At 35.4% G+C, this 23,067-nt stretch overlaps 2 protein-coding genes, 1 non-coding gene and 1 pseudogene across 4 annotated transcripts; 2 read left to right on the top strand and 2 right to left on the bottom strand.

Annotated features, from left to right (window-relative positions):
• The first annotated feature begins 3,642 nt into the window (after positions 1–3,642).
• Positions 3,643–6,140, top strand: LOC125222664 (peroxisomal membrane protein 11C-like). The gene is made up of 8 exons (XM_048125397.2): positions 3,643–3,811; positions 4,586–4,794; positions 4,913–4,987; positions 5,073–5,147; positions 5,229–5,309; positions 5,409–5,483; positions 5,564–5,737; positions 5,942–6,140. Exons 2-8 carry the CDS (start codon positions 4,603–4,605, stop codon positions 5,975–5,977), a joined length of 708 nt encoding a protein of 235 aa, XP_047981354.1. The 5' UTR covers positions 3,643–3,811; positions 4,586–4,602; the 3' UTR covers positions 5,978–6,140.
• A 717-nt stretch (positions 6,141–6,857) lies between these two features.
• Positions 6,858–6,929, top strand: TRNAC-GCA (transfer RNA cysteine (anticodon GCA)). The gene has a single exon. It is a non-coding gene; the product is annotated as a tRNA-Cys (tRNA).
• Positions 6,930–7,074: 145 nt separating this feature from the next.
• On the bottom strand, positions 7,075–12,533 carry LOC125224123 (glutamate receptor 2.9-like; annotated as a pseudogene). Its single transcript, XR_016128882.1, has 6 exons — positions 11,977–12,533; positions 11,296–11,415; positions 9,915–11,212; positions 9,520–9,820; positions 9,031–9,437; positions 7,075–8,868 (listed from the first exon to the last, which is right to left on the bottom strand). The product of XR_016128882.1 is annotated as a glutamate receptor 2.9-like (transcript).
• A 3,150-nt stretch (positions 12,534–15,683) lies between these two features.
• Positions 15,684–20,732, bottom strand: ATSTE24 (Peptidase family M48 family protein). Its single transcript, XM_048125496.2, has 14 exons — positions 20,590–20,732; positions 19,927–20,074; positions 19,733–19,817; positions 19,527–19,622; positions 19,259–19,324; positions 19,021–19,119; positions 18,710–18,823; positions 18,495–18,605; positions 17,286–17,348; positions 17,030–17,122; positions 16,723–16,836; positions 16,363–16,434; positions 16,214–16,279; positions 15,684–15,979 (listed from the first exon to the last, which is right to left on the bottom strand). The coding sequence occupies exons 1-14, from the start codon at positions 20,618–20,620 to the stop codon at positions 15,863–15,865; spliced, it is 1,275 nt and encodes a 424-aa protein (XP_047981453.1). The 5' UTR covers positions 20,621–20,732; the 3' UTR covers positions 15,684–15,862.
• Between the last annotated feature and the right edge of the window lie 2,335 nt (positions 20,733–23,067).

Here is a 23,067-nt window from a genome sequence, read left to right as displayed (position 1 = left end):
AACCAAAGAGGTAACTCATCAAGTCATTTGACTACATCCTCTTCTTTCCATTTCTCACATAAGCCTCATGATGTATATGGAAATGTCTCCTCTTCGATGAGCTTAAACCAAATTAGTAGACAAAAACAACGAGAGAGAGAGAAAAGGCTTGACAGTGAAAGTGAGTCTAAAAAGCCAAGAGAGCGTGATAAAAGACAAGAGTGTGTGGTGCAAAATTCAAGAGAGAGTGGTGGGGGTGAGAGAAAAGAAAAATATCAAATGAGAGAAAAACCACAAACACAAGTGAGTAAAGGGTGCTTGTTAGATTCTAAGGCCAACCTTGGGTGGGCACCAAATGATCTTTTGCCTCTTGCCCTTGGTGAAGAAAATAAGCTCTTACCCACAAACACTTCTTCTATGTCTTTTTGTGTTGATGAATGTGTAGGAAATTTAATTAAAGACATGGAAGTGAAGTATCAAATTGCACATGGCTTGGAAACTATGCCCCCGGAGAAGGACCAAGAGGAACAAGGGCAAGTGGATGAACTCCTTGCCCAAGGTTCAAGTGCACTATCCTTGTCTCCTTGTGATGCTCCCTTGCATATGATTACACTAGAGAAGTCTCTTTGTGTTGATAGATTTGTTATTGATGACTTGTGTAAAGAGTGGTCTCATGAGCTTGAATCTTTGAATGTTAAATCTACCTTTGCACCATATATTGATCCTTTCTTGATAAGCCCAAGCATTGAGAGACATGGCATTTCTCTTATGGATTCTACCTTGAATGTTGGAGTGACTTTCTTTTATGCTAAGATGCCTAAGCTTTCATTTGTTGGTAATTTTGAGCTTCATGAGTGTGCGGCTGAGAATAGTAGGACCAAGAGGAGTGACATGGATAGTGACTTTAGAACTTGGTGTTTGCTATGTTTTCATTTCAAGGTGGTTAAACCCTTCAATGAGATTGGAGTGTTCTATGGCCGTTTTTTGAAGGATTTTTCCACCTATATGTCTCTTGAGGATGATGTTGTGAATATGAGCATAAAATTGCATTGTTCCCATAATTGTGGTCTTGTTTTTATATTGTTGGAGGAATTGTGTAAGGCATATTTTGATAAAAATCTTATGATGCGTACTATGACTTTACACAAGTTACATATGCATGATGTTGTGCTTATTATGATCCATGTGGAGCATAATTTATGGATACATTGTGCATATGCTTTTGACCACTTTTTGAAATTGTTGAAGCAAGTGAGTGAAATCCATTGTGATGAACTTTGTTTGTTGAATGGTAATCCTTCTTGCAAACTTGATGTATGTTGTGATGAACCACCTCTATATTTTGACCAAGAGTTTGTCAATTTGTGGAAGAGAACTTATTTGAGCAAGAGTGGTGTGTTAATGATTGAAAATGATTGTTCATTGCATGAGCGTGAGAATAAAATTTTTATGCTTAGACCTCTCTTTATAACTTTCCATTTTGTACCATATGAGGACCCTTTCTTGTATATGCCTAGTCTTGTTGGGAATGCCAAATCTTTTGTCAAGATGTTCAAGAATTTGGAAATCATTTGTACGAGGATGGTCAAACCAAATAGAAACAAGGTGCTTGGGGCATGTGTGTTTTGGCATGTTGATTGCTTTTATTGCATGTCCATCAAACCATTCAATGGAGTTGGGATATTTTATGGTCTATTTGTGAAGAACTTTATATCTAATGGCTTTGTTTGGGACTACATTGTGAAGGAATGCCTATGTTTATTTGCACCCACATCTTGTACCTATATTGTGAGATTGTTTGAGTTTTGGTATGAAGGGTATCTTGATGAGTTTGTCTTGATTCCTTATGGGTGAGATTTGGACATGAAATGATTCATTAATTTGTGTTCTCATATTTATTGTGATTTGGCCTTGAGCTTGAGGGAACATGAATTTAGAGGTCCATACAACGTCTTTGGTGTAGTATTGTCTCTTAGAGCCGTTAGTGGTCTTAATCCTTTTCATCATACTTTGATATTTGATTTACTCTTTTTCCATTTCATAGGTGTGCGGAATCCAGATTTGAGGGCAAATCCTTGCCAAGAAGGGGAGAATGATATGACCACGATTGCTAGACATCAAGTGTTTTCACCTTGACGTGAGCCATGGATTGATTGGGGTCTAAGGAAGAGAGTGAAGACGTGCCAAGGATTCAATAAAGCTAGAGGGTCTCCCGAGGATGCGAGGAATAGAGAAGGCTTGGATTTGAGGACAAATCCTTTCCAAGAAGGGGAGGATGATACGATCATGGAAGCCGTGCGTCAAGGATTTCAACTACAGTTGGATTCAACCAGAAACCGTCCTATCGAGATGATATCCAAAAGCTATGAAACTACCACCATCGTCTTCGTCTTGGAAACAGCTTCGCGTGAGTATCTTGCACATCTCAATCGGAGTCCGAATGAGGGAGTTATGATGGTTTTACAGAAGTCGCGCAGAACTGGCGAGGGAGTCCAGAGAGAATACTCGAGCGGGTGTTTTGCACCCTGCAATTCACCCGACCGGGTGAATCACCTGAGACTTAGTTTTTAAGGGCCTTTTTCCACATTTTGGGCCCTTAGTATAAATACCTTTTGGTGTCATTTTTCATTCTAGATTGAGATAAGATTGTGATTGAAGTTATCTCCCTAGTGAGTTTTTCCTCTTTGAGGAATGTATCCAATTCCTTCCTTGAAGGTTGTTTGTTTCAATTCCATAGATTGATTCAAGTAGAGGTATGCATCAATGGGGTGTATCCATTGAGTAGTGGAGCCAAGGGGTGATAGAGCTATTGAAAGTTGCCTAGAGTTGTCTCCATCTTTTTGGTTAAGGTCCTATGGTTGTAGCTCTTTTATCTCATCATTATACACATGCTTTCCATTCCTAATCTTCCATTCTTTCTTGTTTAGATTCAATTTTTGTTGGTTGGATCATCTATTATCTTTTGTCTTGTGTTGATAAATTAAAAATAGCATCACAAAAATAGTTAGATTAAATATCATAAATAGGTAATCCTTGGGAAATGGATCATAAACTATATAGATCCAGGTGGTAAGCCCAATCATGTAGTTAGGGCCTCCAAGCCCAAATTGTAAAAGTTTCCTTTTTTCAATTTGGAGGATGAGTACTTGGTCAAATTTGTTTGTCCAAAGCATTATTGTGAGAACATATAAATGGAGTATTTATTAAGCATATGATATGTATGTGTTAGGTACTTAGGTTCATTAAATATTGGATTTTATATTTAATTAGTTATATGAATAAATTAGTTCCTCGACTAAAATACTAATTCCTATAATCTCAAAAGTGAATTAATATTGTGTCGAAAATTACTACTTACTCCATGTCCCCACAACGTTCTTGTATGGGGTAAGATTGGATATCCTCACTTTTCAGTTATGACGTTAAATTTATTAATATTTCGAAATGGGATAATGGAAATATCTTGGTTGATTTTTCCCAAAGAAATAAAAATAAAATTGGTAGCAGACAAAAACAATATAATCTCACACGCAAATTGCAAGCTATGTGGACCGTTGGATTAATCGATAGATATCCTAATGACGTTGGATGTCTATCCACAAAATGAAAGCCATAAAAAATTTGCACTTTGTAAATTTTCTTGTTTTCTTCACATTACTTAAATAAAATGAAAATAGAAAAGAAGAGGACCAAACACGCCTTCATCTCCGCCGCCGGCCTATTATCTGAATCATCTTAGCAAATAATCCTCATTTTAAAGGGTGCAGAGAGAGAGTGAGAGTTTAGAGAGAGACGGAGCTAGAAATTTCTGTTGTGGATTTCAAGAGAACAGGTTTGAGCACAATTCCATCTGGCAAATTGTGTAGCGTAAAAATCTGATACTGTGATTTTGCGTAGATTATTGGACTTTTATGCTATTATTCGATTGTCCAGGGATTGATTTGTATGTTTTTCTAAGGAAATGAAATTTAGATTCGTGTTATTTGAAGCCAAGTGCTGCGTGTGTGTAATTTCCTCTTTCTAAGAGTGGTCAGTGTTTGCCAACTAAAAACAGCAAAAATAGAGTAGTCAGTGTTTGAATTTCTGCTGGTTAAGCTATCAGCTTAATTCTATCTAATTGTCTGTTGAAATTTGGGGCAATAGTATACTTAGTTATGAGGTTGATGAATTATGTGTTGGGAATTGGGGGTTTTCTTTATGTGAGCACTATTCATTACTAAATAGCTCATCAAGCATGAGAGGTGTTGGCTGTGGAATTTGATCATGTGATTTTCTTGTTTCTGATCACACTAAACTGCATCATATAATATCACATACTCCCGTTTCTGTCAACCGAATTACTAGATTTCAGCTCTATGGCTTTATTGTTTCCTTGCTATGGTGCTTGTGCTTCATTCATTTTGTGAGCATGAATTTGGGTTGGAACAGTTAGTCCTGTGTTACATGCTCCGCATCTTGGTATTCTCTGTTGAAAAAACTTTTACATGCTAATATGTTACTCATTATGCCATTGAAAAAGTAGAATATGACACTAAACAGCGTGCAACTTATAATTAAATTTAAACCCAATATTTTCATTGATTGATGTGGCATCTCAAAATTTCAGCTTCAACGAAATAAAACATGAGTTCACTGGATGTTGCCAGAGCAGAGCTTGCCCTTGCTGTTTTATATCTGAACAAAGCTGAAGCAAGGGACAAGATATGCAGGGCAATACAGTATGGTTCAAAGTTCTTGAGTAATGGAGAGCCTGGAACAGCGCAGAATGTTGACAAATCAACTAGCTTGGCTCGAAAAGTTTTTCGACTGTTCAAGGTCAGTTGTGAGGATTTCATTATTTAGAGTATACTACTACTCCTACTCTTTTTCCCTTTGAGATATACTGCTATTTACGTATAACCTTAAAAGTTTCCAATATATATCCATTTTGCAGTTCATCAATGATCTTCATGCTCTTGTTAGTCCAAATGCTCCAGGAACTCCACTTCCTCTGATTTTGTTGGGAAAGGTAATCGTTCTTCTTGTATAGAAATCTGAACCTAATATTATCTTGTATTAGTACAACTGATCTCTTTTTTTGGTGTTTATTTCAGTCGAAAAATGCACTCTTGTCCTCTTTCTTGTTTTTGGATCAAATTGTGTGGCTTGGTAGGACTGGCATCTATAAGGTATGCTTTAAAACTTTCCTAGTTGACAGATTTGGTGAAACGAAAGATCATTTTATGTAAGTAGCAAATTTTACTATGCAGAACAAAGAACGCACTGAATTGATTGGAAGGATATCTCTGTATTGCTGGCTCAGTTCTTCTGTTTGCACCACCCTTGTCGAGGTGTGCTCTTTCATTGTCTTCTCGCTTCAACTTGATATTACTTTTGTTAAGTTTTAAGGTTCATCAATACCTGATGTGCTTATTATGTTTTCTCTTCAGATTGGGGAAATTGGAAGGCTATCCGGATCGATGAAAAAGTTAGAAAAAGAATTGAAGAACACTAATAAATATAAGGTCTGCTTTTGAGACACCTAATAAATTTAATATGGCAGTTTCAAGCTTGGATTCTAGTAGTTGATATTCTTTGTGTGCAGAATGAACAATACCAAGCTAAGCTTCAAAAATCAAATGAGAGATCACTTGCTCTTATCAAGGCTGGCATGGACATAGTTGTTGCTGTTGGTTTGCTTCAACTGTCACCCAAGAAAGTTACCCCTCGTGTAACTGGTGCTTTTGGATTCGCCAGCTCTCTCATCTCCTGCTACCAGGTATGTATCTGCCTTTAAATTGATTTCAATTTCCCTTGTTGTTACATTGTGATGTTTGTTTCTGAGCGTTTTCTCTCAACGTAGTTTTTGTGATATAACAAATCTTAAAAATTTCATGTCTTGTCACAAACGGAAAACCGCTTGATATGTTGTTTTCTCTTACAATTGTGCTTACGGTATGAAATCCATTCTTTTGTTGGACAGTTGCTCCCATCACCACAGAAGACAAAGACTACTTGAAGGCTGGTTTAGGTTTAAGTTTAAGTTTGTGATAAAAACTTGATGTGTCTTTGAATTATACATTGCATGATTGTAATCTTTAGTGTACGTACTGCTCCCAGTGTCGTTCGCTTTGTTGCAAACCGGTTTATGAATAATGTATGCATTGACCTATTCTGGTTTAGACCAGTGTAATTCTCAGCATCTTAATCTCTTGATGATGGTGATTACGATGATGATTGTATTGGGCTCAAATAGCATTTGAGAATCATAGTTCATCCCAACACAGTAGGATTGAATTTGTGGATTCCAGAAACATTCTTGAAGAGGGTTGGAGATTGATAATATGCCTGTGTTAAGGGAAAATTGTGATATTAGTTGTAGGCATATTTCTATCCGGTGCTTCTTTCTTGCTCAATCTCAACTGCTTTCCATACAGGGCCTCGTGTGTTGTTCCATTCTTAGAGTATTCTCCACATTTTCAATTTAAATTTTTTGAATATCATATCTTGACTATGTTCGTGTTCACTATATTATTGTGAGGGTCTATTTAAAACGTCTTGACCTTGATTTCTTTATTTTGTTTTTACTTTTTGTTGTGATATACATGAAAATAAGAACTTTTCATTTGCAATCAAGTCTTAAGATTCATCCTAAAGCGTCATGAATTCTAATTGCATCTCAGTCGACGCAGTAATTTCAGTCAATATTTTGGGCATTGTTATATTAAATCTATTGTAGAAAAAATTATACTACTACTGCACTTCAACGGTAATTTGAGTTTAAATTGAATAAATCTCAATGAACTCCTGCATAAAAGAATTTAATTTGTTTACTAATCGAAAAATTACTTTGATCTAAAAATGTTTATCCATAGAATTAAAATGTCATATTCACAAATGGGTCCATAGCTCAGTGGTAGAGCAATTGACTGCAGATCAATAGGTCACCGGTTCTAACCCGGTTGGGCCCTATGAATTTATTTTTTCTCAAAATTTACTAATATGTTTGAATTCTAAAGCCACTTTTGTTTCAATAAAACTACAACATTTTTTTTTATTTAGCTCTTGAACGGGGTCTTAAATAAAGACTTTGATAAGGGGGTTAAGGACAAAAAAGTAGAAAAATGAGATAGGTTTAATAAAGTTGGATGATATGGAACTAACAGTGTCTTCTTCAGCTACGTGGGTTCCGTATTCATTGCTGCTATAGACAAGATGAAGCTTCTTCTAAGTTAGGAATCACAACAATATAAGTATATAACTTATAAACGCATCTATGTATATATAATAGAGTAAATGTCAAAACTGGCCGTGAACATATGGTCATTTTATGTTTTTGGTCCTAAACATTATCTTTTGAATTTTTTGGTCCTGCACATATGAAAATTTGATCATTTTGGTCCTCCGTCAATATTTCCGTTAAAAATTAACGATCAACAGATTTAATTCCGATTTTGACCAAATTAAATTTTAAGTTCTAATTTTTTACTCCCTAATTAATTCCCTAATTATTTTTACGCTTCAATTTCTTCTCCACTTTTCCAATTTTGATATTCTTAATCGTTACCAGAGATTCCAGAATGGGATTGAAATTTCTCATCTAGTCCCTCTCTCAACTCAGCCTCGTTCCTCATTCATCACCGTCCACTGCCTACACCGTCAAATTCATCGGCGGTGAGCTCGACAAGCTCAGCTCCACCTCCGCCTATCTTCTTCCTCTCTCTCTCTCAGCGCGGTCTGCCATCTCTACCTCGCACATCCGATCTGCTACAAAAGTCGCGGCTTCGAGCCTACTCAGCGCCGGTGCCCGGGAAGGTCGGGCCTTGCCATCGTCACGGAGCTGCCGCTCGCTGCCAGCACCACTCCAACCTCTTCCTCGCACTTGTTCGCCGTCGACGCCGGCCTAGATCCGAGCCTTCTCAGGGAGGGAGATCAAAACAGGCGGCGCCGCGTCAGCGTGATGCGCCGGAGAGGAGGCGGTCAAGGGAGCGCGGAAGACGAAGGTGGAATCGGCGGAATTTTGGAGGCAGAGACGGTGAGATTTTTTGCAAATTGGATGGGCAGGCATAATATTTGGAATAGCCTTTTGATTTTCACAGAAAATCTCAAAATTGGAAAAGTGGAGGTGGAACCGTGGGGCAATTTGAGAGGAAGAAGAAGATGAAAGATGAGAGGAAGGAAGAAAGATGAAATTGAAGTGTAAAAATAATTAGGAATTAATTAGGGAGTAAAAAAATCAGAATTAAAAGTTTAATTTGGTCAAAATCGGGATTAAACCCGTTGACCGTTAGTTTTTAACGAAAATATTGACGGAGGACCAAAATGATCAAATTTAGGACCAAAAACGTAAAATGATCATATGTTCAGGATCAATTTTGGCATTTACTCGATATAATATTCAGGAGAAATCACTACATTCTCTATTGTTCTTCTAACCATATCTGTAACACTAACACATAAAGCAACAAAGATATTTGAATATCAGTGGTCAGAGGGTATAACCTCTATCTCCACGACATCACCACTTGAAGACGACCTAATTTCTTCGACTTGTCCTATCTCTATCGCTGGAGGAGAAGAGGGACGGTGGTCTCGCTTCACATAGTGGCGGATTCTTGAGCAGGCATTGGTTCCCAAGTCTGCAATCCTTTGATCAAGAGGTGTCTTCTTGTGTAGATGGAGTGCCAGTGAAACAATTAAGCATGTCAGAGTAACAAAACCCGTGATGGCGAAGAGCACAGAGAAGCTTTGCAACGACACTCTGGCAAGCGGGGGGCTACTACTGTCGGAAATCTCACACTCCGGCTTGGGCAAGTAGTGCCGCTCAAGGTTAGGAATAGTGCCATTTTCCGTCAGTTGAATAATGGCCCGGGAGATAGCAGCCACTGCAGGAAAAGCCTTGGGGAAGGCCTGCCATTCACAAACAGATACCAAATGATGCTATGTTTCATACTACTAGGAAAAGACTCCTGTCAAGACGTCTGCACTGTGCATCTAGACGGATGAAAGTGTGAACAATTATCATTAAGAAAAATGACAACTACCATGGAGTTGAAAGGTAGCTGCACTTACAAAGGCGAATCCATCTGTGCGATACACAGGTTTGATCATAACGTACTTGCCACACGCTTGAGATAGTATAAGCTTGATGTGGGGCAACACATCGCAGTAGGCCGATATACCATTTTTTTTGCTTCCCAGGGATAAACCTTGTTTACAACCATCAGCAGATGTATAATTTTTTAGTTTTGCTTGATCAAATCCCAACTTGATCAAGTAACTCTCAAGAAACGAACCATCTTGATACCCAACATAGTCTCCGTTGGCGATAAGTTGCTACACATTTGTCACACTCCCTCGGAGATTTGCAATCGTGAGCCTGGAAGATAAACTGGCAGTGTAGGTTGAGCTAAGCAGATTTGCTACAAAAGCCCACGTCACTAGAATCAGACAAATCAAGATGACTTCGATCCGTTCTCCTGCAAGCAAATGATTATGACAAGGACTAATCAGATGAAGCCATGTAAGAAGCAGGAAATGTAGTGATATATCATTACTCACCAGGAAAGAATGGCAAGAGGCAACTCATGCCAACATGTTGGCTGAGCGACTCCCTAGAGCTTTGCACGACCCTCTTTGCGAGAATCCATGTTACCATAGCGGTCGAGATGTAAAGAATAGCAGTGGTTATCCACAGTTGTATAGTAAGGGGATGTAAAAATATTAACACATCATTCACATCCTCGTACTTGATGGGAACTATACAGGAAACACCTCCTTCTGCAAATGGCATAGTGAAATCCGCGTGATCAGATCTGTTAGAAGTAATGGTGATATCTCCAAGAGCACCATCATAATCTTTCTGTCATCACCAAGAATTTTTTAAATAAACAAAACCGTGGCCAAAGTATTGCTAAGTACAAAAGTGACATATTCACTGAAGATGAAGAACTCACCTGTAACGAAACTTGAAACACAAGATCATTGTAGTTCCCAAATCTTGAACCGTCGGGCTTAATAAATGAATATGGGACAAATTTGTACAGTAGAGCATAGGGCAACGCGTGCATGACAGAATCAAACACCTCTTTGTAGTATCCACTGACAGTTGTTTCATTTGTTCGATTATCTGTCTTCACTTGCAAGAAATCGTTGAAACCAAGTTTCTCTGGCACGGCGATTCTTAGTTCTTTACCTTTTATCGGAAATTCCCAACCTCTTGGCAGTTTTATTGAGTCTCCGGGCCAAATGATACTCCTAAATGTTGCCATTGAGGTAGACAACGGGGTCCAGGTTCCTACAGGCCTCTCTATGCTTCCGACAACATTAACTATCTCGAATGATGTCTTCTTCAACTGTCCTTCAACAAGGTTAAATTCTCCAGAAAGTCCATTGAACCTCGTATCCAAAAATGCTTTGAGAAGCTCGGGACCTGTTTCTGAAACTCTGTAAGTAAAAGGGCTAGTGAAGTTGGAACTGGTTTCATTCTCAGCTGTACTTGAACTTGACCTACTACTGCCAACTCTTTCAGCTGCCAGACCGAGAGCCCACAGAGTATCATACGCCCAAAGACCAAATATCCTCATCTCACCCTGATTTATATCAGGATTATCTTGACGAATCATCCTCATTCTCGCAACAAAGGAATTGAGTTCATTAGATTTGGGGATTAGAGGCCTTACACCAAGAACCCCTTGCATAGCCTCAGCAACATCTGAACTGAACGAGCTGAAATGATCCGTCATCCCACTGGTCATGATCCATACGTATCCTTCAGTCATCATCCCTAATTCGCTTGCTTTTAGAAAAACTCTGGTTCCGAGAAATTGAGTCATGTGCACTACAAAAACTCGTGTCTGCATGGTCATCATTTTGTAAAGTTCATTGCTTATAAGTTCGTCGGTGGCTGATATGGGAAGCACGCTTCTATATGGAACACGAGCATTGACATCTTGGAGCGCATTAGACAGATAAGGGACAATGCCATTTCCATATTCCGTTTCCTCATAGATGAGCACAACCTGTGTCCATGAGAACGCTTTAATTATGGAAGCAATAGCCTGAACTTGATTGGCATCACTCTGAGCCGTCTGAACAAAATAAGGAGTTTGACGAGCAAGGGAGGGACTTGTTGCAGAGAAAGATATAATAGGTACATGAGCCTTATCTCCCAAATCCATCAAAAAGTTGACCTGTGCAGACTTTTGAGGACCAATTATGGCATCAACTTTCACATCTCGCAGCAGATGAAGAGCTGCAATGCACAAGTAAGAATACATCAAATTGCAAGAGATGCAATGATCAGAATATTATGGCAAGCGAAAAGTTGTCACATACCACCACCAGCAGCATCAACAAAGCTTCCTTTTGAATCTACTGGATGGAGAACCAGTCTAGTTTTGTAGTCTCTATGAAATGAATGGAAATCATCCAGCGCCATTTTTAAGCTTCTCATTCCTATACGCCCCACAGGTGAAGCCATTGAATTCAAATCAAGAATCACGCCAACATGAAAATCAATAGAACGTGCAGCAAAAGACTGTGAACTAAAAAGGGGAAGCAAGACAAGTGCCACAAACATGTAAAAGGAACACATTGTTTTGGAAGACTTGACAATGATCCTTGAATAACTGCCACATACTTATAAACAATATAGCACCTACAAGATTTTGTTAATGACGTAGAAAATAAATAGGTTGTACTCGTCAGCTTCATTATCATTAGAAAATTCCTTGCATTTTCTCCTTATATAATAATACTCCAAATTGTCTTCCAATTAATTTACTACATCATTGTCCAAGAACCAAAGCTTAGATTTTAAGTGACCAAATCTTCAAGGCATATATTACTATATAGGCAGGCACAATCAAGAGTTGACATCATAAACTAAGATCTACTAGTATTTTACTAATATTTCTTTCTGTTACATTTACTGAACTGAAGAGTGAAAAATGCAACCTAGACTTCACAAAAGCGACTTTTTTAACCAAAATAGCAAAACCGATAAAAAAAATTTACCTCGATGTTAAGGTTCGTACCATGGCCAACAGTTGCTAAGTTGGCAACTGCAAAGTTGGAATGTCAAACTAAAAAAATCAACTAATAGAATGCATAGTAGCACATATAGGAGAGCTTGATGATGGACTAGAAGCAACCTCTCAAGATCATGCAGTCTATATCCAATCACAATTGAATAATAGTCGCCCATCTTATCTCCTGATCATTTAAAGAACTTTATAATTAACTCCTCAAGAATTCGTTTCTGTGAGTAATAAATTCAAACAGATGAGCTGCATCTTTGAACAAGTCAGTTTGTAAGCAAAATGTTAACATCTGAGGAAACTTCAGGGTAGACTGGCTTGACACCAACATCCACATGAATTCAAACCACACGACCCTAACCCTAATAACAATTGCAGATTGAATTGAATTGGGCGCTAAATTAAACATAAACTTCATAATTCAAACGGAATGTTGTTGCTTGTGGAAAAATCTATATACACGATTTACCCTATTGTATTAGCTCTATTCATATTTACTAGAGTCCGTTTATAGCAATATTTGCAATTAACATTCGAAATGAACACTTTTGTTTGGTAATTGTTTCCACTTTCCATTGTTATTGCATGTACAACAATGATTTTACTTCATGAAAATATTTATGGATTCTATTTTTTTTTAATTAATAAGTACTACATAAATGAGGATGACTGGATGAGTTAGAAGAGTGTATAAAACCCATTGCTATAAGGTTAGGATTGTAAATATATACTTTTAAAATAATTTGGACTTAATTACTTAGAGCATCCACAATAGTCATAAGCTAGTAATAATCTACCCAAAAATTCCTCCTGCCACATCATCATGTCCTTCCCATGTCCTTCCCACAGCCTAGCAATAGGTAAACCAAACAATAGCATAGCCAATGCCCTAGTCCTCCCGAGAAAAAAAAACACCAAAAACAACAACAACGAAATGAACTGAAGAAAAACACATAGAAAAAAATAAAATGAGAATTGGATACTTTATAAAAAAAACTACAAAAATTGAAAAAGATCGGCTAGCCGTGTTAGTCCGCGCCCGCCCACTCGTCCGTTGCATTAACCTAACGCAATAGTGGGCTAACATCACGCCCGAGCCAGTGGCTAGAGCGGGTGTTAGTCCACTATTGTGGATGCTCTTAACAAACGGTTAACTTGCAAATGAGTAGAGATGTTCTAAATTTTGATGAGTTGGCTGGCTCTAAGTACAATTTAAAATTATTCTTTCATATTGTTTGATAATTAATTAAACACTTTAATGGATATTGACAAAATGAATAACTCCAAAAAATATTTAAATTACACCTCCAAAATATTGAATATACATATGTGCTTAATATTTTTATAGTACAATGAACATAATTTAAAATTTATCAAAATGTGTTTACATTTCCATTTCAATATACTATATACTATAACACATTCGTATATGTTAAATCATTTTGATCCAGTACCATAACTAAAATTTTATACTACTATTGTTTGATTATGCTTGAGTATAAGTATATTCTTGATTAAATAAATAACATACATATATGGTTTATTTTTCTCATTATTCATTGGAGAGACTTTTCATGATGTCACGTGATTTATACTTTTAATACAGTATTTGTTTATTATAGAACTATATTATAGAGTAATTAACAGATAATTAAGAATAGAAAATAAAAGGTTAATATAGGGTAGAAATTTTTTTAACCCCATTGGCCCGCAGCTCAAATTGGGTTGATCTAAAACCAGATGAGTCAACCTCATTGATATCCCTACCAAACAATTTAGTTTGTAATTAAAAATAATAATAATAATTACTATTATTATTAAAAAAAAAAACTCAACTCAAACATGTCTATTGGTTTGAGATCCATGAACTAATACTCCATCCGTTCAAGAGAAATAGTCTTGGTAGCCAACAATATAAATTTTGATGTAAAAATAGTAGTATAAAAAGTACTTATTCTAGAAAGAAAAAATAACTAAAGTATTATTATTAAAAATGAGACTTAATTCATTAAAGAGATAAATTCATCATAAGAACTAATTTCATGATCAAAATTGCAATTCAGCTTATGTAACTAAATAAAGGTGTAAAATTTACTCCTATTTAAGTCGCGCGTGCTCAACTGCTCATTGCCCCTAAAATATCAAGGTTTTTACCTGTGTTCATGGTCCACATGTGTTATACCATGCAACATGTCGATTTTAAATTTTTAAAAAATCTTGCAAATCAATCACAGCGAGTAGATTAATTATAAATCTTTACACATTAGATAAAACTGTACGCAAGCTAATAATAGAAAATAGAAAACGTCACAAAGGGAGTATAAGTAATTGTTTATTTGATAGAGGAGTAACTAAAAATTATTGGAGTAAATTCAAATATTTGACTTCCATACTTGCACAGTGAGATATACAAGGAAAATGCCGGCCAGCTGAGCAAACATAATTATACTAAACTTATTTGTAAATTGTAAACTAAGCCTTAATTTCTTAGCATACCAATGACGATATTTGGATTATTTTAATCAGTCTTGTTTGACGCTGTTTTCTAATTAAATGGATTTGGCTTTCTTCTGTTAATTGCATTCTAAATTCATTTTAAGTGTAATGTACTACCTCTTCTTTTTTTTTTTTTTTTTTTTTTATGTATTTATGTCTATGCATATACATATTGGTCAAAATCAAGATACAGTAGGCAAGATTATATTATCATGGTTCGTGGCTTAGTATTATTACCTCTAACCATCTTGTGGCTTCCACACGGTGCCATGCGCATGCTACATGCTCCATGTCAAATACGCAACAACGAGAGGTCTTGAGTTCAAATCTCGCACATAAAGTTAATTAATTAAACAAAAAGTATTAAGTTTATATGCATATAAGAGCATTCCAAGCATTCGAAGTTTTTCGTTAAAACAACAGAGGAACTATATATATTGTGGTTATTTGTTTAATTAGTTAATTTGCTTGCTCTTATTATAACAAAAGAGGAACTATATGTTTATGACTATATTTATATTGCTAAGGAATGGTATAGCATATTTAGCGTCTGAAAATCTAGTGAAGATAACGCATGTCTATTATGACTTTGTCTTTACCATTAAATCTCTGAATTTACTAAAATCCGATTGTGAACAAATACCCAAAATAGAAGTTTCATGATTTTTTTTCTACTATCGAAAATGCTATGGGATAACTTCCCCCACACCAATTAAACAAATACTACCTCCCTCCATAAAAATACACTAATTTTACCATTTTAGACTGTCCGTCAAAATTAGACTAATTCTAGATATGGAAAGTTTCAAGAATTGTTCGATAAAATCAATTTTGCATAATAATCTTGATAGTTATTTACACAATAAAAATAGACCATAAGATAAAATAGAACTCACTGAACAAGACTTTCAAAAAAAGATGATGCGGATGAATTTCATGTTGGAGAAGCATTTTCTTACAAAATAAGACAATTTCACTAGCAAGGGCGGACGGAAGTATTACTGTAGAACTATGAAATTAGATGAGGCAAATCAAGGTTTAGTAGTAAGTAGTAACATCCTTTTTTTTTCATCTGGCTCGACATAGCTACCTAAAAAAATGAATGTAAAGAGCCGAATTTTTCATGTTGTGTGGCATGATATGGCAAAAAACTTAATTCATAATGCTCCACGCAGCCACAAGGAAATCTTGACTAAAATCTCAGTTTCGTAATTTTTCGTAATGCTATTTCCTCGTACTAGTTTCAACCTCGTTACACGTAAGCGAATGTCTGTCAGAATTCACAAAAACAAGATTACAGACATTTTCATAACTGGAGCAACAACTTAACAAGGTTTAATTTATATGCAACACCTCATTTACTGGGTTTAATCAGTCTTCTTATCAGGTTCATCGATTGCAGCTAATCTTTCGACCAAGGGTGGATGCGAATAGTGGTAAGCAGAATACCAAGGGTCAGTGTTCATGGATGATAGATTCTCCTCCTGTAAAACATCAACAAAGAAGTAAGCTTCATGGTCGAGAGACAAAAAGAATAACACATCCCAGAAGACAGCACACAGATCAAAGAGACCACAACGGATTCTGCTTCAAAACAAACAAGGGCAATGGTAGTACCATCATAAATACTTCCGACTTCAGTATACACACCTCTCTATAATTTTTTTGTCAAGACTTAGTTGTAAGTGCGATGCAACGGAAACCAAAAAACAAATTACCTGCAGTTTGATAAGACCAGCTCGTAGAGGAACAGCATAACCAAGCTTCTTGGCAAAAGCATCAGCCTTCGGAGTAATACAACACATTAGTCTCAGTTGCTATATATTTATACGGACAATCAATTTAGGACAAAACACAAGAAGATTACCTGGAACTCAAAAGCACGGCTCACAAGATTGAGTAAAAGGCTCACAACATGTTGGAGAGGTATCACAGTATGCTGCAGTGACCCAAAACCAGACACAATAATCAAATTTAAATTGTAAGAGAGTGTGCTGCCACGTATACAATTCAGCATCAATAAACAACACAAAATACAATGTAAAGGGAAAACACATGCTAGTTTTGGTTCATTATTTACATGTGCATTGCCATGTAAATATGCTTAAAAATGACACTGTAATGCGGATAAAGCACATAGCTCAATTAACAACATGAAGTTCATGTGCTAGCCAAATTACACAAAAGCAACCAGTGCACGTGCAACCCTAAAGGATTCAGCTCATACCTGAAATATGATAAGGCCAATAAGAACAGGCTGTGTATCAAACCCAAAACTTTGGAAGAGGTCTTTTGAGTTCCGAACAAGAGTGTAACCCCCAAACTGCAACAATGTCAGGATCTGCATTGCCATTCACCATTAAGCATGAGAAACATATATGCACTAAATTATCAGATCAGTAAAAATGACTTAAATCAAAATATTAACAACTCAAAAAGGTTAACAAAAAAATCTCATCATCTATGGCAATTTTCCAAATAAATGGCCACACAAAATACTTTAACCGCAATTCCATCTAGAACACCCGACATACCTGAACTGCAATGAAGGAGTACATCGTATGATTTAGCTTCCAGTGACCAAGTTCATGAGCAATTACAGCAACAACTTCTTCCTCATTCTTACACTACATAGAATATGAAAAGTGGGTGTTCAGAAACATTCCATATGTTAACTCTGAGTCCCAGGTTCTCTGTGTTTAGTTGGCAGCTATATACTACAGCCACGAAACGGGAATTTGGCATGCATTGAACTAACACAAATAAAAACAATAGTTGCATACTCCTTACCTGTTGTATTAAAGTGTCATACAGGACAATTCTTTTGTTCTTAAAAAACCCATACATGTAAGCCTGCAGAAAAATGTTTACAAGTGAGTCTTCATGAGCAAAAAAGGAGTGGTAGAGCCAAGAGTGTGAGAACAAATGCAACCCCAAATCACTATGACAAACATGGGACAGATGAAGTTCGTAAAAAAACATTGCAAACTTGAAATTAAGTTATTGCAATGCCCAGGTCCCCTTGCAAATTAGAAATTCTTCAGTTTTTACAGATTGGGTCCCTACAGGACATGGTCATCTCTACATCTTCTATTCCGCAGTTTATATCGTATTTTCATAATTGATAAAGTTATATAGGGTTACATAGATGGGCCAATATGTGAGGGTTGTTCGAGAGTTCTAGGTAATTGATTTTTTGTTTATCAATATAGTCGTTCAAAGTGAATGGATTGTTATTCAATACTTAGGCAGCCAGAAACGCAGATCCGGTTTTATCTTGGGCTGGCACTTGTGAAATCTTTTTTGTTTGCTTTTCTTTTTCATTAACTCATTTCTTACCCAAACCCATGCATTTATGATTTATCAAACTTATATCTTATTATAATATAATATCCTCTAAATAGCTATCAAATAATGAAACCTGGGTATCACAAATATTCAGTTAACAATTTAATATGTATAATATAATACAGTTTGATATCCAATTATCCATGACCTTTCCTTTCATTCTCTCCCTTTAGAGACACATAAGCCTAAACATCATTGAGTTTTTCCATAGAAAATATAATCAAATCATACAACATCACGACACTGTATACGAAAACTATTCAAGATATCATTCATATGCTTAAGCAAGTAATTATATTCAAAGTTTGATGAAATATAGTACTTCAAAACATAAACAGTTCCTATTCCTATAGCCCTATAAGAAACAAATAATCAAAATAATACTCCCTCCGTCCACAAAATATAGTCTTGGTAGTGGAAGGCATGGGTTTCAGTGCAAAATTGGTAAAGTAAGAAAGATAAAAAGAAAAGTGGTTGAAGACTTTGAAGTATTATCAGTGGAAAATGGGACTCAGCTCATTAGAGGGAGAAACTTACCATAAATAGAAGTGGACTAATTTTGGTGGATGGACCAAAATGGAAAAGCAAAACTATTTTAATGGACGAAGGGAGCAGAAGGTTACAAAAATAAAAAACCAAAGCATTACTCACATTGCTGTGACTTGACCTTGTTGACCCATCAACAACGAACAACTTTTTTAAGGGGAATTTGAGAGATGAAGCAAGATTCTCAATCTTGGTTCTGAGTTCTCCCTCCGGAAGCTGCTCATGTTTTAGACAACATTGATTAGCCACTTATGTTATTTTGCGTAATCAAAAGAAAATGAGATATTGCTATTACATTAAACAGCATTTGCATTACTTACAGGAGTGAACTTGTTGAAAAGAGGGGCAATCAGAACAGGATAAACAGTCATCATTATAAGGGACACAATTAGCATGAAGCCCCAGAGGTATATGGCCAAGTAAGGACCTCCTTTCTGCAATCAATCACTTGAGAATGTTATACAATTCACCACATACAAATTCTTAACATGAAAAATGCAGAGAGAGAGAGAGAGACGTAGAAAGGATATCAACATGTAAAGCATTACTGTGCTGCCATAACTGACTATTGCTTGTGGCTTAGAATCTATACAATCTCTTAAATATAATCATGTACAGAAGACGGAAGTACCTGCACTATAGTGATGATAGCAGCTACAATTGGAGGACCGATCACTATAGCTAATATAATCCCTTTGATCATGTCCCTAAAGAATAACAGAAGTGTTTGCTGTAAAATAAAAAAATAAATTAATCACAACAAATGTATTGGTAACTAAGCACAACTAAATTAAAGGAAACTGTAGAAATCAAGTTGATATTTAATTGGAGTATGGATTATGACCGAACTATCAAAGTAAACTACACACCTTGTTGAAACCATGGCGGGCCTCAATGACAAAAGTTGAGTACAAAGAAAATGGTAAATCGGTTATCTGCAGAAGAGATACTTAGTTAGTTAGTTAGGTACCAAATTGTTACAAAAATAAACCATCATTTTGTAACTATTTACAGCAATAAAGAGCCAAGACATGTAATATTTTGGTAGATTATGGCGATCTTAAAACAGTCCACAAATCCACCATGTAACCATTTGTTAGTCTGTGCGAAAAAAATAAATGGAACTCATAAACACACCTGTGACCAAAACATAACACCAGCTAAAAATGCAAGAGTGTGTATTATCTCATTTTCAGCATTAAAGCCAGCATACACCAGAACCTCTCCACACCTCTGTGGTTAACAAGAAAACAAAAAAACAGTAAGACAAAAAAACAAAGTAAGAGAACAGAAAGTCAACAACCACCAAACAAATAAAGATGGCACACTATAAAATGACTCACCTTCCAAAACCAGGGCAATACGCCGAAGTACAAAATTGCGGAGTCCATGAGTATAGTTACAAATTCGTGCACAAAATGGAAATTGCTGAAAATAACCATTTATAACCAAGACACCCAAGATACAACTGGTTAGTTAAAAGAACATATGCATGTTGTTAATATGAGTTTTTAAATGACTGTCCAATGGTCAATACCTTTTGTCAAGACTATAAGCACGCGACTTTTCAAACTTTTCTTGGCTGATTACTCCTACCAATGGCTTTGGCAAATTTGGCAACTTAAGAGCAGCATGCTGCCTCAAATCAAGATAAGTCTCGAAAATGTACACCAGTATCATAAAACCTGGATCAAATAGAAGCCAAATAAGGACTGACGAAAAATATAGAGTGGCAAAACCCGTAGCTAGTGTCCCCAAAAAGGGGATGGTAATGTCATCCTCTTCAAGCAAAACTAATTCAAAACATAAATAACCACAAAATCACACGAACGCATTTCATTAGCATTCTAAACAGAGAGGGAGCAAGAGAGAGAGTTTTAAAAAATCCACCTTAGTTCAAGAACCATGACATGAAGCTCAAAATCTGAAAGTAGCAATAATCAATAGCACTATAATAAGTAAAAACCCTAAGACTTACTCCACATCAATAAAAAACGCACACATCAAACAGAAAATGGGGGGAAATAACTGTTCCGATAAGGAATTAATCTTTAAACCCTAACAAACCTCACAATACAGACAAAAGGGGCAGTAACCGCCAAAAGGGGAATCAAGTCAAATCAAATGAGAACGATCAGTGATATACATGTGTAAGTCGATAATCGTATAAATATGACGCAATAGTGAGAGTGAAACCTACCGACGACCGCCTCCATGTAGGGAAACGCCATGGCGGAGGATAGAGAAAGGGGGGATTTTCCTAATGCAAATGAGATTTTCAGAGGCCAAGTCTGTTAAATAAAATATTTATACGGACCTACAAATAAGAAAATGTTTCGTAATTCAATTGGCTTTGTCATTTACTCTCTTTTTTCACTTTTTCACTAAATGGAGTATATTTAAGTTTTTCAAGTTGGAAGAAAAGTTATCAAATTACAACCAAGTCATCCAAATAAATTTATGCTAGATCAATTTGTGTAAATCTTTCACTATAATCATTTTTAAAAATATCCGTATAATAATTGATAAGTGCCGCATGTAATCTAATAATAACGTGGCGTTTGATGTAATCTAAGTGGAGTAAGAGATAATATTTATATCAGTTCCATTAAAAATATTTTCTAGTAGATTTTAAAATAAGGTACATTTGATTTGCTTTCTATTTTGACTTTTGAGGAACATTTTCTGTGTTTGTATGTATTATCCCCTCTGTCTCATTAGAAATAAAACGTTTTCCTTTTTAGGTTGTTCTAATTAAAATGAAACGTTTCATAAAATGAAAACAATACTCTCTCTACTTTTTCTTCTCTTTTACGTTACTCTCTTTTCATTAACTCACAAAACATCACTGCATAAAATCCTGTGCCGAAAAGCAAATGTTGCATATTTATTGAGACGGGGAGAGAGTATAATTTATTTGTAAGTTTTATTTTCTTTTTATGTTCATAATAATTAATGTCCAAGATGCTATGTCAGTGGCATTTAAAAAAGATTAATTTGCCGATTGAAATTATGGAATCTCAATCTCAAAGATGAAGATATATACTCGAATGCATAAAGGTGAGAAATTATTTAAAATTAAATCGTTAATAATGAAGTGTACTTGGTAGGGCATCCCACGTCAAAATGAAGGCAAAGTTTTAGTATAAATTGTTACAGTTATATAAGAAATCTAATATTTTACCAATGGCCAACTTTAAGAATCTGAGCCATTTTGAAAATTTAACACTAAGTACTTAGTGACAAATTACATAAGAAGATTAAAAATTAAGTGCATAATGGATAAGAAGATTAAAAAATAAGTACTTAATGGATAAAGTTAATAGGAGAGATTATAAATTACTTAAGTGATAAAAATAATAAGTATGAGAAATACACTCCCTCCATCCCAACATAAGCTAAGTCACTTTGTCTTTTTAAATGTTCCATATAAGTGAATTGTTTTATTTAGCAAAAGATAGTACATTGCATCTCTCCTAATTTATTCTTTCACATATTTTGTACTCACTTCACCCCTCTACTTTTTCTCTCTAATATTTTATTTTCTATATACTTAGCTCTTTAATAAAAACATTTTAAATAACAATTTATTAAAATTTGTGCTAAAAAAACTGTTCTGCTTATAGAGATAGAGTTTGTATATTGAAAAAAACTCATTATCTATTTTTTTTTTCCCATATTTTAAGAATGAATATTTTATTACAATGTGATTTATTTATATATTTATGAATTATTTTTAATATTCTAATACATAGATAAGCAAAATGTGTCTAAAGCTTCTGCACATGTTCAAATCTCTTTTATGGTTGATTAAAAAAATAAATATTTTAAGGTTAACATTAATTGGATTGTAGTAATAAATACATTCCTATACTCAGATGCGTAAATTCCAAGCTTCATAAGTTCTACTATAATACAAGCTAAAACAAAGAGGAACCATATTTGTGGTTATTTTCTTATGTAATTTCCTTGCTCTATTATTGAACAAATGAGGAAATATACTACTCCCTCCGTTCCACAGTAACAGAGGCGTTTCGTTTTAAGCACTCATTTTGAAAAAATAATAATAAATAGTTAAAGTGGAGAAAGAGTAAAGTAAGAGAAAGAATATTGTAGATAAGACTCTTCACTACATTATTTTCTCTCTTACTTTACTCTCTCTTTATTTTAACTATTTATCATTTTTTCAAAATGAGAGCTCAAAACGAAACGCCTCTATTACTGTGGAACGGAGGGACTATTTGATTGTAATCAAATGCAAACTTTAGATATTATACAAATTCTAAACTATGATTTGGATAGTAAAAAATGTCAACATATAACAAAATAACAATAATAGAAAATATCAACATAGTGTCCACGGTTGACACCATGTTGACGTTGTCTTGATATTAAAATCTTGAAATTTTACACTGTGTTAATATTATGTTGACACCATATTGAAAAGTTTGGAGTTTATACGATATGTGGAGTTTGCATTTTATCACTATTAGTATATTTATATTGCCTAAGGAACGGAATACTAGCATATTTATCGTCTGAAAATCTAGTGAAGACGACGCATGTCTGTCTTTGTCTTTACCATTAAAGACTTTCTCTAAATTTAGTAATTATGAGCAAATATACTATATTTAACAATCTCCACAATAGAAGTTTCATGATTTTTTCTACTATAATG

Source organism: Salvia hispanica, chromosome 1 (genome assembly GCF_029641045.1).
Source record: "Salvia hispanica isolate PSC_SH4W2 chromosome 1, Shi_PSC_v1, whole genome shotgun sequence".
NCBI lineage: Eukaryota > Viridiplantae > Streptophyta > Magnoliopsida > Lamiales > Lamiaceae > Salvia > Salvia hispanica.
This window is presented reverse-complemented; position numbering and strand designations above follow the sequence as displayed.